Source organism: Helicoverpa armigera, chromosome 19 (assembly GCF_030705265.1).
Source record: "Helicoverpa armigera isolate CAAS_96S chromosome 19, ASM3070526v1, whole genome shotgun sequence".
NCBI lineage: Eukaryota > Metazoa > Arthropoda > Insecta > Lepidoptera > Noctuidae > Helicoverpa > Helicoverpa armigera.
Window position 1 is genome coordinate 10,747,463 of NC_087138.1, and position 12,433 is coordinate 10,759,895.

General features: G+C 41.5%; 1 protein-coding gene and 2 non-coding genes across 3 annotated transcripts in view; 2 read left to right on the top strand and 1 right to left on the bottom strand.

The window, feature by feature from the left end:
* Window positions 1–12,433, bottom strand: part of Rg (rugose) — a 317,709-nt gene that overhangs the window by 211,593 nt on the left and 93,683 nt on the right. The window contains exon 4 of the mRNA XM_064039352.1: window positions 5,216–5,342. Coding sequence (XP_063895422.1) covers window positions 5,216–5,342 — 127 coding nt within the window. The remainder of the gene's footprint in view (window positions 1–5,215; window positions 5,343–12,433) is intronic.
* Trnaa-agc (transfer RNA alanine (anticodon AGC)) lies at window positions 1,293–1,365 on the top strand. Its single transcript has one exon. It is a non-coding gene; the product is annotated as a tRNA-Ala (tRNA).
* Trnaa-agc (transfer RNA alanine (anticodon AGC)) lies at window positions 3,889–3,961 on the top strand. The gene has a single exon. It is a non-coding gene; the product is annotated as a tRNA-Ala (tRNA).

Consider the following 12,433-nt stretch of genomic DNA (forward strand, 5'->3'; position numbering starts at 1 on the left):
GGGCAGGTAGGTAACATACCGCGGCGCTTAGGTCTCAAGTTGACTCTTACAGTGGCGGCGTAGCATCGGGTGGCACCCGCGGCGGACTACCTATTGAGCACCCCCCCAAAAAAACGACAAAATATGGTGCAATATGGTCATTCATGGTGCTTTTTGCCTGGTTTAACATAAAGAAACCGGAGACAGATCACTGCAAACTTTTGAAACGCTAGCGAAGCGAGCCCGTAATTTTTGAGTTTTGGGACATAATAGAACCCAAACATGTTTTATAAAAACCAGTCACAAGTGAAAAAGCCGCGAGCGCGAAATTTTTGAGTTTTGGAAGAGTAAAGTACCAAAACAAGTTAAAAAAAACCGCGCAAATTGTTTAGTATTGGGGCACAAAAGTACCTCAACAAGTGTGGAAAAAAAACACTGCAAAGAGACGAGATTTTTGGGATGCAATGATACCTAAAGAAATTAGAAAATAGTCACCGTTAAGTGAAAGGCGCGAGTGCAGCGAGTGCAAAATTTTTTGACTGACTCAAAGGGCGCAGAATAAACCAGAAATGTTGAAAAAACTGTTTTTTTCTTTATAACTTTGAGGAATTAATTTAAGTAAACCGGGAAAAAACATAAATAAACGAGAAAGAGAGGGGTGACAGCCGGACTGGCACCCTCAGTGACTTGTCTCTTATGCCCGTGCCATCCTGGTCGTACAACTTGAACCAGCCGACTGATACAGGAATTCACAATTCGGGTTATTTAACAAAAACTTGTTAAAACATGATAGATATCTACGAGTACTAATAACTATCAAAATTCGAAAGTGTGTCTGTTGCCTTTTTATTTGTTTGTTTGTGTCTACTTTAATTACGAAACGGAGCGACCGATTGACATTGACATGATTTTTATTTTTTCTATATTCAGTAAAATAGGACAGATATATGAACTACGTGGAGAGAAATATAGAACCGAGTCTGAGCAATCTTGTAATTCATATTAGTTGATGTTCACAAGTCGTTGTCTAAGAGGCCTGCTAGCTAAATAAAATTACAGATCACCCCCCAGGCCTCTACACAACGCCCCTATTTTCTTTCTGGGTCTCTTACCGCCCCCCTTGAGACCTGCAGCGCCCACAAGGGGGCGTTATCGCCCACTTTGGGAAACACTGATATAGAGGTATCACTAGCCTTGTTATGCCCTCACTAACCTACCTGTCAGTGTTGCAACCTTAAGCCACGGTTTCCTAAATATGTATTGTTTAACAGTTATTGAAATTGCTATTATAAATTACACTGCTATTACCAACAGGGGGCGTAGCTCAGATGGTAGAGCGCTCGCTTAGCATGCGAGAGGTACCGGGATCGATACCCGGCGCCTCCAATTTCTTTTTATTTGAAATTTCCATGTAAATGACTAGCGAAAACTTATTGGAATATTTTTACATTCTCTAATGCATATTTTCATGTTGTGGTTGTTTAGTTTATTCTTATAAGATTTGTCTATTGTTAGTGATAAGAGTCAATGCGGTTAGTTTTAGCAGCAACAATATTTATATTCTCGGGTTCTTCTATCCTAAAAAAGTAAAATTATCAACATTATTAACTTACAAATATTTCGGGGGTGGTTCAGTGTTCTCACACTTACTAGAGCATCATAAACTAAAAGCAATGCAATACTGCAATGAAGATATATTCATACTTTGCCACCAGTGAACCCAAGGATTGATTGAGAATATTGTTCCTGCGAGCGCTCATTCATTGGCCGGAAAATGTTTTAATGTAAAATTTCGGGGGTCGTTCACTGTTCTCACACTTACTAGAGCATCATAAGCGGAAAGGCAATTCGATACTGCAAAGAAGAGATATACCTTGTCAACAGTAAGTAAGTACCCAAGGAATGATTCTCACGAGGGCTCATTCATTCATGCGGAAACGCATGAACGTCATATTCTGTAATCATATTTTCATATCATTTTCACGAAAACTAGGATATCAGAAGTTAGAGAGAAGTGTGATTTATAAAAGATTAACAATAAAAATGCACAAAAGAATTGGTCACAAAAAATCTTTCTTTTCTTCTTGGCAGGATATGCGTATCAACTATTCACACGTTTACTAGAGCACCATGGCATGCTGAGAGATTTTCTGTGCTATTTTTCAAACGAAAAGCAATGTATGAAAGGAATACTTTGCCACCAGTAAGCCAAAGAAGGATTCCCACGAACACTTTATCCTTCACACGGCAGAGCTTGAACGTAACGATCCTGTATGATTCGTCACGCCATTCTCACGAAAACCAGGGTAACAGAAGTCAGAGGGAAGTATGATTTAATCGAAAATCCCCGTTAAAATGCAAAAAAAAATGGTTACAAAAAAGTCTTCCTTTCTTCGCGGCAGGATATGCGTATCAACTTTTCACACGTTTACTAGAGCACCATGGCGAACGGAGAGTGTCCAATAGCTTAACGATAAAGAGATAGGATTTTTAAATACATTTGAAAATATTTATTCATCCTCGTTACAATAGAAGTAACATAAAGAAAATTGGACGAGAAAAAAAAACTGTGAAGCAAGAGCGATTAATGAAATCATCCCTAATTAAGGCATGTGTTCACACCCTTACCAGGCTCTCAGAAGTGAGTAGGATCTTGACAAAATAAGCGCCCAAACTTTAGACGGAGCCAGGTAAAGATTGAAAGAGAAACGTTTCAGAACTGTTATGACAGGAGGCAGTCAATGGTTGACTTTTATTTTACAATTGGAGTAAATAAGTACGTAATGGCACTGTTTCTAGTTACATATATGATGATGATGAGGATGATTTATTTCTCACGTGGTAAACGTGATTTGCTCACTATAAATGGAGGAGGATTATTATTATTAAGATATAGATATCAAGCTTTCTACTGACTTCAATGAGTGCGGCTATAAAAAACAACTAGATATGTAGATAAACGTATTAGCTATTCCCACAGTTACCAGAGATTCATACCTTAGAAAGGGATATACAGCAAGAAAGTGTGAACTGTTTGGTATGATCACAACATTGAATTAATAATGCCAGATGGTTTATGAAGACCACAAGTATATTATAATTCTGTTTAAGATTTATGGATCAGAGTTCCCACAGTTACTAGGGAGCCATAGCTTACAAAGTCATATTAGGCAACAGAACAATAAACATTGTTGCATGTCGTTCCAATTGCACAACTGAATGCAGCGGCAAGTTTAATTGTAATAGTTGTTTTCATATTAGTTCAGTTTACGTGTATGTGGGGAATTCAGTCTAGTTTTGCAATGCTAAATGTCATATGTAGATATTGTCCTTTTTATTTGCTAAAAATAAATAGGGAAGTATATTTTCATATTAGACTTCTTACTACAAGCATGGCATTTTTATTTTTTTCCTAGCCTGTTATCGATGGAAATGAAGCAAAAAAGAAGACCTAACTGGCAATAAAACTGCTTCTGGCAGTGACAGCCGGGCCGACAGAGGTGCACTGGTGAACTAGGCCAGCTCTGGGATGACTTATGTAGACGTGGTTCTAATTGAGTATATTTTGTTATGTCTTTGACTAGGTGTCCTATGGATTAAGTTTACGGTAGATATATCTCTTGCTAATGTTATGAAGTTTTTTTTTTTTCAGTATTCACTGGGCCAATTTGAATAATTATTTCAGTATAGGGTGACAAAGGCTACTTTTTATCCGAGTGCGCATAGCAGTTCCCACAGGACGTGGGTAAAAACGCAGGAGGCATAATTAATAGAGATAATAGTGCAATGAGGTGATTGTTGCAAAACCACAAACGTGTTCGAGTCACGTTCGGTAAACCGGCTGACCTTCAAATATCAGAGTTGACATTGTAAAACATTAAGAAAGTGTTTTTTATAAAATTTGTCACAGGGGGCGTAGCTCAGATGGTAGAACGCTCGCTTAGCATGCGAGAGGTACCGGGATCGATACCCGGCGCCTCCAATGTTTTTTTTTTTTTAAATTTCTTTAGCCGCTTACATTACTTCATGATTCCCAGGAAGACCAGGACATCATAAGTGTACAAGGGATAAGGAAAATCTCAACTGTATGAAAAGAATATTTATGAACTGTTTGATAAAAAGCGCTTTGTACACGAGTAGTTTTTTGAAAAGAGTTGGGATAGATTTCTCACATTCACTAGGACAACATGTACTCATAGAGCCATAGTAGACTGTTTATCAATCGAAAACATTTAGAAAGTAGGTAAATAAAGTGCAAAATTAAGACTTTTCATAAATAGAGATATAAAATTTTCAAGTATTAATTTAAAGACCTGGAAAATGGTCGCTGATTTAAACAAATGTGTTATTGTTTACTTCCCGCGAAAACAAATTAAAGTCTATACCGAAATAGTTAAAAAAGTTAGAAAATATGCAATTATTATCCCCCAAAGGTAGTGCACACAAAATAAAGTGTGCATCAGCCCAATACACACTCATTTGAAGCTCGGGCCACATTGACCCATTTCCATGTGTAACGTGGAAATAAAGAGCGAGCGAAATGAAGGGCGACAGGTACTCCCTGAGCATCGAGCACAATAGCTCACGGAGTACGTGGAACGGCCCTTTTCTAGTATTCTCAGCAAAGTATGACCTGTGCTTTGAATGTAGTGGCACATTGATTAAGCATGCTCAGATAAAATGTTCTCACAAACTAAACGATGATGGTTCATGACATTTCGAGAATAATGAGCTTGTAACAACAACATAAAAACAACAACAGTAGATATTCTTGGATTTTCCTAAACAGCTGTAAAATGCAAAAGTAAACAACCCTTACTTCATCAAGCGTGATAAAACAAAAACATCAAGTAAAAAAACGATAATTTAGTTTCTTAGATTATTCTTGTAATTTCTTAGAACACCAGGGAATAAGCACATATCAAGAGGTGTTCTGTATTTATTATAAGAGACCCTTTTCTTCGTCTCCCTTTTACTAAGTTTAAAACAGGTGGCACGCCAGTCGTAACTTGTACTAGGCAAGCAGCACATTAGGACCGACAATTCTGCAGGGGTTGTGTATCATAATAAAAAAGGCACGGGAGGGTTGAAACTTTTAGTGAAATGGGCGGTGTTCAAACTTTTTTAGTCGTTAGGGGGCCCCTTCATAAAAGTGCACCTGTTGTGAACTATGGTATAAACTTCTCACCTGTACTAGGGCGCCATAACAAAGGAAGAGAACGCAAAGATTACTTACCAGCGACGACTGTTTCAGCGCGAGGTAGCCTCTGGAGCACATGGTGTATGAGTCCTACGTCAGTACAGGCTTGGAGGTTCCGTACACTTTTGCGCAGGATTGCAATAAACACTGACCATATTTCCGCCTGTAACAATAAAATTATGTTATTTAATTTGCACAAAGAACAACGATGGATAATAAAATGACAATAAATTCCATCCGAGTTTAGAAACAATTCAGTGAAGTCAAAAGTTAGAATAAGCCAACAGAAGCTGGCTAGCGAGCGTATTAAAGCATAATCCACTTGGCGCGTTTATTCGTCCATACTAACGGCGCGCATCAAGGCAGAAATTTTCAATTTCAAAGCTTTCTGTTTAATAGAGCCTGCAGTGTAACGACGCAGCGACGGTATGCGAAATATTTTTAATGAAATTCTTTTCTGTTTGCGTTCTAGCGGTACTGCAGTGGTGGTAATTTTAATTTTACACAACACTATGTGCGCCCGGCTTAATTTGCTCTAATTTACGCTAATGTTACCGGGATGTTGAGTTGCACGGGTGGGGAAGCGCGAAAACATTAGCCCAACCATTGTTATAATGTTTAATAACCAGTTTCATTAGCCGATTTTATGAAAACAGCTCATTATGCATTCAAATGTTTTTTTATGTTTACTTAAGGATAGTTTATAGTATGTTTCTATGTCATTTACACGTGCATATATTTCTTGAATTGGTCTGTAACGTAAAGGATAATACTAAAACATAAAATATATGAATAATACGATTTGTTTTTTTTTAAAGGAAATAAAGTTATTTCAGTTTTCCACACGCGAACAATCGAGAATTTCACTCTAACCTTGAAAATTAGTTAAAACTTAGCAGTCAACTATTTAACGCTCGTTTCACACGCACTGTAAAAGGGTTGCATAAAATTCCCATCGGTACTAGGGCAGCATGAGGGGGCGAGCGGTGTTTAACATTCCACAGTGTTGCGACGGAGCCCACGAATTCACACACGCATTATTTTGTTCCCAGATGTATCAGTACAACATAAGTGCGGTGGCGGTTACTCGCTAACGAATAAACACAGATGTGGAAGTTTTTATGGAAGGACAACATGGGAGGAGTAATATGTATATTGATTAAGAGATTTTTTATTTCTTATTTTGTTTTAAATTCATGAGATTAAGATTAAAGAGCTGTCAATATTAAATTGAGTTACGACTATAGAAACGCCTTCCAACAAGACGGCGACTTTGTACCAGTACCACTAGTTAGGAACACTTGAAATGCCAATACAATACAATACAATTAATTAATTAAGATAAATAAAACTAAAGTAAGAAGAACACTTGTTCTGAATACATGTAATAATTAAATTATTGTTTGTATCGTGATTGTGTTCACGTGCCACATTGTTCGTGGCCGTGCATGCGAGAACAAAACAAAACCAAACACGGGGGTACTAGGGCAGCAGAAAGCGTAGTATACTTGCATTACAAAAGCCCCTCGTAGCTCTAACGAGACCGGCTGTAATTATATTACATTCTTCTGCCGTTAGCAGAACAATCTCAGCAAAATTACAAGTTCACGAGAATTCCCGCAATTCAGCCGGAGTAGCGACGAGGTATTTTCATTCGTGCAATTTCTTAGGCCGGTCAGTCTCACTTCATTATTTTAGCTTCGACCGTCATTATGCATAATTAAGAGGAATATGAATTTAGTTACGAGAGGACCTTTATCGCTGATTAATTCCTTAAGGATCTTAATTCTTTTGGATGATTAAATAGAAGAAAGCGTGTGTATTTTTTCCGTTTTACTTTCCTGTATTTTGTCGTGGTAGTGTATTTGAATAGCGTGTAGGCAACTAGGGGAAATATTGTTTTGATTTGAACATCCAATAGTCATGAAAATATCTACAAAAAACTTCTAGGTATTTTATTTGCAAATGTAATGAAACCCCACAAAAAAATTGTAACTGCTGATATATTCCCAAGGCCAGACTCCGCAAGTACAAAACATTGTTTCTAAATTAATAAAGCATTTGTATTTGTTACAAACATTTTGTTAAGGAAAACAAAAGTTTGGTTAAAACAAGTCGCACAATAATGAAGCGTCGCGTCCGACGAACGAACTTTTCACTCAGTTAGCGAGGCGACAAACTTCATACAACGAGTACGTATGTAATGATACGCTCACTTCATTATCAGATGAAACTCGCGACACGCTCGTCAACGTCTCGCCTCTCATGTTTGCCGAGTAACCAAACGTCTTCACGCCTAGCGAAAAACACTGGGATAATCTTGGATAGAAAACGTGTACAACTCATTATTTTTATGAAAGTTACTAATCTGTTGAATCGAGAAAGTAAACCTGACTTCGGCAATTTTAATAACCGTTATTGGTTCAGGCCTCTTGGAACCAGAATGCTGTTACCTAATTTCTCAACATGACTACCAAAAAAGTCTAATAACCGGGCTAATAAAATCGTTGTTGAGCACAAGTGTTACCTAAAAACCATTGGCTGACGCTTGACGGCTGACAGCCTCACCCGGTCCCCACATATCCTTAAAGAAAAACTTCTCATAAGATGAGTCAGCAGATTCCGGGAACGTCGTCCATCACCGCATGAGTGGCAGCCGTGCTGAAATCCTGCTATTGGGGGCTGCGTATAGTGATGTATCACTTAAATAACAAGACCACACGTGAAAAAACGCGAGACCTCTCTGTCAACATGAGAGCCTGGTAAGGAATGCACTGGTGCAGAAAATTATAAAAGGTTACTTTATGAGCAGGTACTATTTTTTTACGATCATCAAACCCCTCACAGTAACTTGTGTAGGAACATAAGTTGTGAATAACAACAGAAGAATTATTTATCAGCCACATTTATGTACCAAACTTCTAAGTATATCTTAGACACCAATGACTGTGTTTCGGATGGCACGTTACTGTTGGTCACGGCTGTCATTGAACATCCTTGGCAGTCGTTACGGGTAGTCAGAAGCCAGTATAAGTCTGACACCAGTCTAACCAAGGGGTATCGGGTTGCCCGGGTAACTGGGTTGAGGAGGTCAGATTGGCAGTCGCTTCTTGTAAAGCACTGGTACTCAGCTGAATCCGGTTAGACTGGAAGCCGACCCCAACATAGTTTGGGAAAAGGCTCGGAGGATGATGATTTATGTACCAAACTACACCAACAGAATTACATAGAAAATCATATCCCATCTCTGTTTTATTTTCAAAAACTACAAAAAAATAACAATCCGCCAAAACAACTGAATGCGACGGTGCAAAAAAGGATAAAGAGTATACATTCTAAAAATATGCAAGGTTTTACAAATGTACATTTCAAATACTAACAAAGGTAAAATCATAAAAAAGGACATAAAATGCAGTTCTAAATTATTATTTTGAATCGCAAACGTTTCTCCCGGTACAAGCGTATTGGATTCCATTCAAAAGGAAATCTACTCAGGTAGATAAACAAATACACGAAACGAGTTTTATTTTTTCTGTTTCAGGACTCGAAATCTTTTATGAGCATCAAACGATTTTAGAAATGTTCAGTGCTTTCTCTTTACAGATGAATTTACAAGCGACGGGCTGAAATCACAAGGAGTGCTAATGAGCAAGCACACAGCTGTAATACTGACTAAAAGAATTACGAATTTATTGACTTTAAGCAATCGTGTATTGCAAGTCCTGGATGTTAAGACATTTTATTTTTAATACCAAAAGTCCCAATTTACCACCCTATGTCATCTATATCACAGTTACGAAATGTGTTCAATGATTAGGTCTACAGTTTACATTGAGATACCTATAAATAAGCAAAGCCGATAATTAAATAAAGACTTGCTCCATTTTCTGATGCAGTCGCAGTGCGCATCCCTATTTACAGATATTTGGGCTGTATATCCTAGACTAAGCTCACAGAGAGGACTGGCTGATTTAAAGCACTGTTTACTGCCTATATATTCGGAGCCAACACTTGTGCCCGTGAGCTCTACTGAGAAATGGCGTTACAATGCCAGATTAGTTAACGTTGCTTCAGTATTTACTATTTAAACTAGCTGTTGCCCGCAACTTCGTCTGCGTGGGCAATATAGAGGTAGAATCGTCAAAATACTACTTATCCCGTAGGTGCATTCTTTCACGTGACAGTATAATTAGGATTAGCACTTAGCAGTCGCATAAATTCATTGATCAAGGTTGTGTTGTGGATGTGACCATTTATCTAAACAAAAGAAGTAAAGTCACAAACGTTGTGGATATATCTGGATCTAAAAATTATTACGTATGGTGCGTAAGTAATTCTCACAGGAAACAGCTAAAATCAAGGTATATATGCTTTGAGTCTGACAAAGCTGTCATTTGTACATGTACATGTATTAAAATCCTTTCTTAAGGGTTGCCTACGCCATAGTATAGTATAGTAGCGCGGCGGTCACCGCCGGTGCCGGACGTGTGCGAGAGCAGGCTCTCCACAGTACCTGGCGTGTCCGCTGGAGGGCGCCACAGTGTCGTGCACAGTGTCGAGCACGGCGGCGAGCGCAGTCAGTAGCGCGGCGGTCACCGCCGGTGCCGGACGTGTGCGAGAGCAGGCTCTCCACAGTACCTGGCGTGTCCGCTGGAGGGCGCCACAGTGTCGTGCACAGTGTCGAGCACGGCGGCGAGCGCGGCGGTCACCGCCGGTGCCGGACGTGTGCGAGAGCAGGCTCTCCACAGTACCTGGCGTGTCCGCTGGAGGGCGCCACAGTGTCGTGCACAGTGTCGAGCACGGCGGCGAGCGCGGTCAGTAGCGCGGCGGTCACCGCCGGTGCCGGACGTGTGCGAGAGCAGGCTCTCCACAGTACCTGGCGTGTCCGCTGGAGGGCGCCACAGTGTCGTGCACAGTGTCGAGCACGGCGGCGAGCGCGGTCAGTAGCGCGGCGGTCACCGCCGGTGCCGGACGTGTGCGAGAGCAGGCTCTCCACAGTACCTGGCGTGTCCGCTGGAGGGCGCCACAGTGTCGAGCACGGCGGCGAGCGCCGTCAGTGGAGCGGCAGTCACCGCCCCGACCCCGACTACTCGAGCTTCTGTTGTCACACTCCTCTCCGTTCCGTGGCAGCAGTATCCTACCCTCCTCTCCCTCAATCTCAAATCCCAAGCAGATGCCTCCTGCTAAGATCCACTGGCGATCCCGGCCAGGCATAGCCCTTCTCATGGCTCATGGTTCGCGTTAGAGGCCATGCTAACGCCTAGGGACGTCTCTACCTTTCTCCAATTGTGGCGGTTTACCGTTCCATTGGATACAGGGAGGTAGAGATAAGAGTGCACCTGTGTATGCGCACACACTGTCGTTGCTACGTTTCGTGCACTTTAATATCTCCTGCGCAATTGACTTGGTCTGCCAAATGGACTCCGATTTAGCCCTGCGGCGATGGGCAGAGGTAGAGAGGTCCGGTTGTGATGCCAACTTGGCTTTGTCTGATGTCTACACGCAGGCGACCTAGGGTAGATGGTCGCTTTGCACTGCATTGGGTTAACAGTGCAATTCGGCAGCTCCCTGGGTGACGAAGCAGCTCTATTTAGAGGCCCTGCTTCCCCAATCCGGGAGGGACTAGAAAGGTGTCCTAAAAGGCTTAACCCTGTATAAAAAGAGAGAGTAACCACGGCTGTCTCTGCATCAATAACTCGTGGTCGAAAGATACATAATAATCTCAGACGGAAACCCGTTAAAATTAATAATATGACCTTTGCAGCGTGGAATGTGCGAACCCTCCTTGATCGCGAAAGTAGCCTGTGTCCTCCTCGTAAAACCGCTCTCGTATCGAGAGAACTCCGACGCTACGGTGTGCACATCGCTGCTCTTAGTGAGACTCACTTGGCAGACGAGGGGGAGAGATTGGAGCGCTTGGGCGGATATACTTTCTTTTGGAAAGGTACTCCGTCCTCAGAGCCTAGAAGATCCGGGGTTGGATTCGCGATCAGCAACCATATAGCAGCTAAATTAGAGGAGTATCCTATCCACATCTCGGACCGCGTCACCACGCTGCGCCTACACCTCGATAATGGCAATCACCTTAATATCATCAGTGTTTATGCACCAACGCTCGACAAGGATGATGAAACCAAGGCCAAGTTTTACGAAGAAGTTACGCAAACCCTATCAAAAATTCCCCAAAGGGAACAGATACTTCTGATGGGTGACTTCAATTCGCGAGTCGGACGTGACTTTGAAGCTTGGCCAAAGGTCTTGGGAAGACATGGTGTCGGTAACATGAATAGTAATGGACAACTCCTGCTATCTCTCTGTGCCGAATTCGAACTGGCCATCACCAACACCATGTTCAGACTCCCGGCTAAATATAAAACTACCTGGATGCATCCGAGATCAAAGCATTGGCACCTGATTGATTTCATAATCGTTCGGCAAAGAGACATTTCCCAAGTACAGATTACACGTGTTATGCGTGATGCTAATGCAATGTGCTCCACGGACCACCGTCTTGTTGTCACCAAGATGAAGCTTCGTTTATATCCTCCTCGCAGATCTCATGGAGTGAAGCCTAAGTGCCTAGATTTGGAAAAATTTCAAAGTTTGGAGGTACGCGACAACTATATACAGGCAATTAGTGATGCGATCCAGCTAATAGACGTTGAGCATGGTGATTCTGTAGCTAACTGGCATACCCTCTCGACCGGATTAATCGCTAGTGCTTCGCAGACACTGGGTGTCAAACCTGGTAGACACGAAGACTGGTTTGATGAAAATGATAAAATACTAACAAAAGCTATCCAGAATCACCGCTCCATACTACGTCAATTTAGGGACGATCAACAAGCGGAGCGTGTTAAGCAAAGTGGAGCCGAGTTGCGGAGATATGTACGAGAAATAAAAGACAAGTGGTGGCGTCAAAAGGCCGAACGTATGCAGTGGCTCTCTGACACGAAACAGCTAGGTGCGTTTTATGATGAGGTTCGCAAACTGGTCGGTAAAACCAGTCGTACAAGAGTACCCTTAAGATCTCATGACGGCACACAGCTAATGACCAACAAGCAGGACGTACTTAAGAGATGGGCAGAGCATTTCAACGACTTGCTCAATGTCGATAGAGCTGTGGACATGTCGTTTATCTGCTCGATGGCATCACTGCCCACTGTCAAGCAGCTAGACGATCCACTGACCCTGCGTGAGGTCATCGTTGCCGTTCAACAACAACAGAACAAAAAAGCGGTCGGCATTGATAAT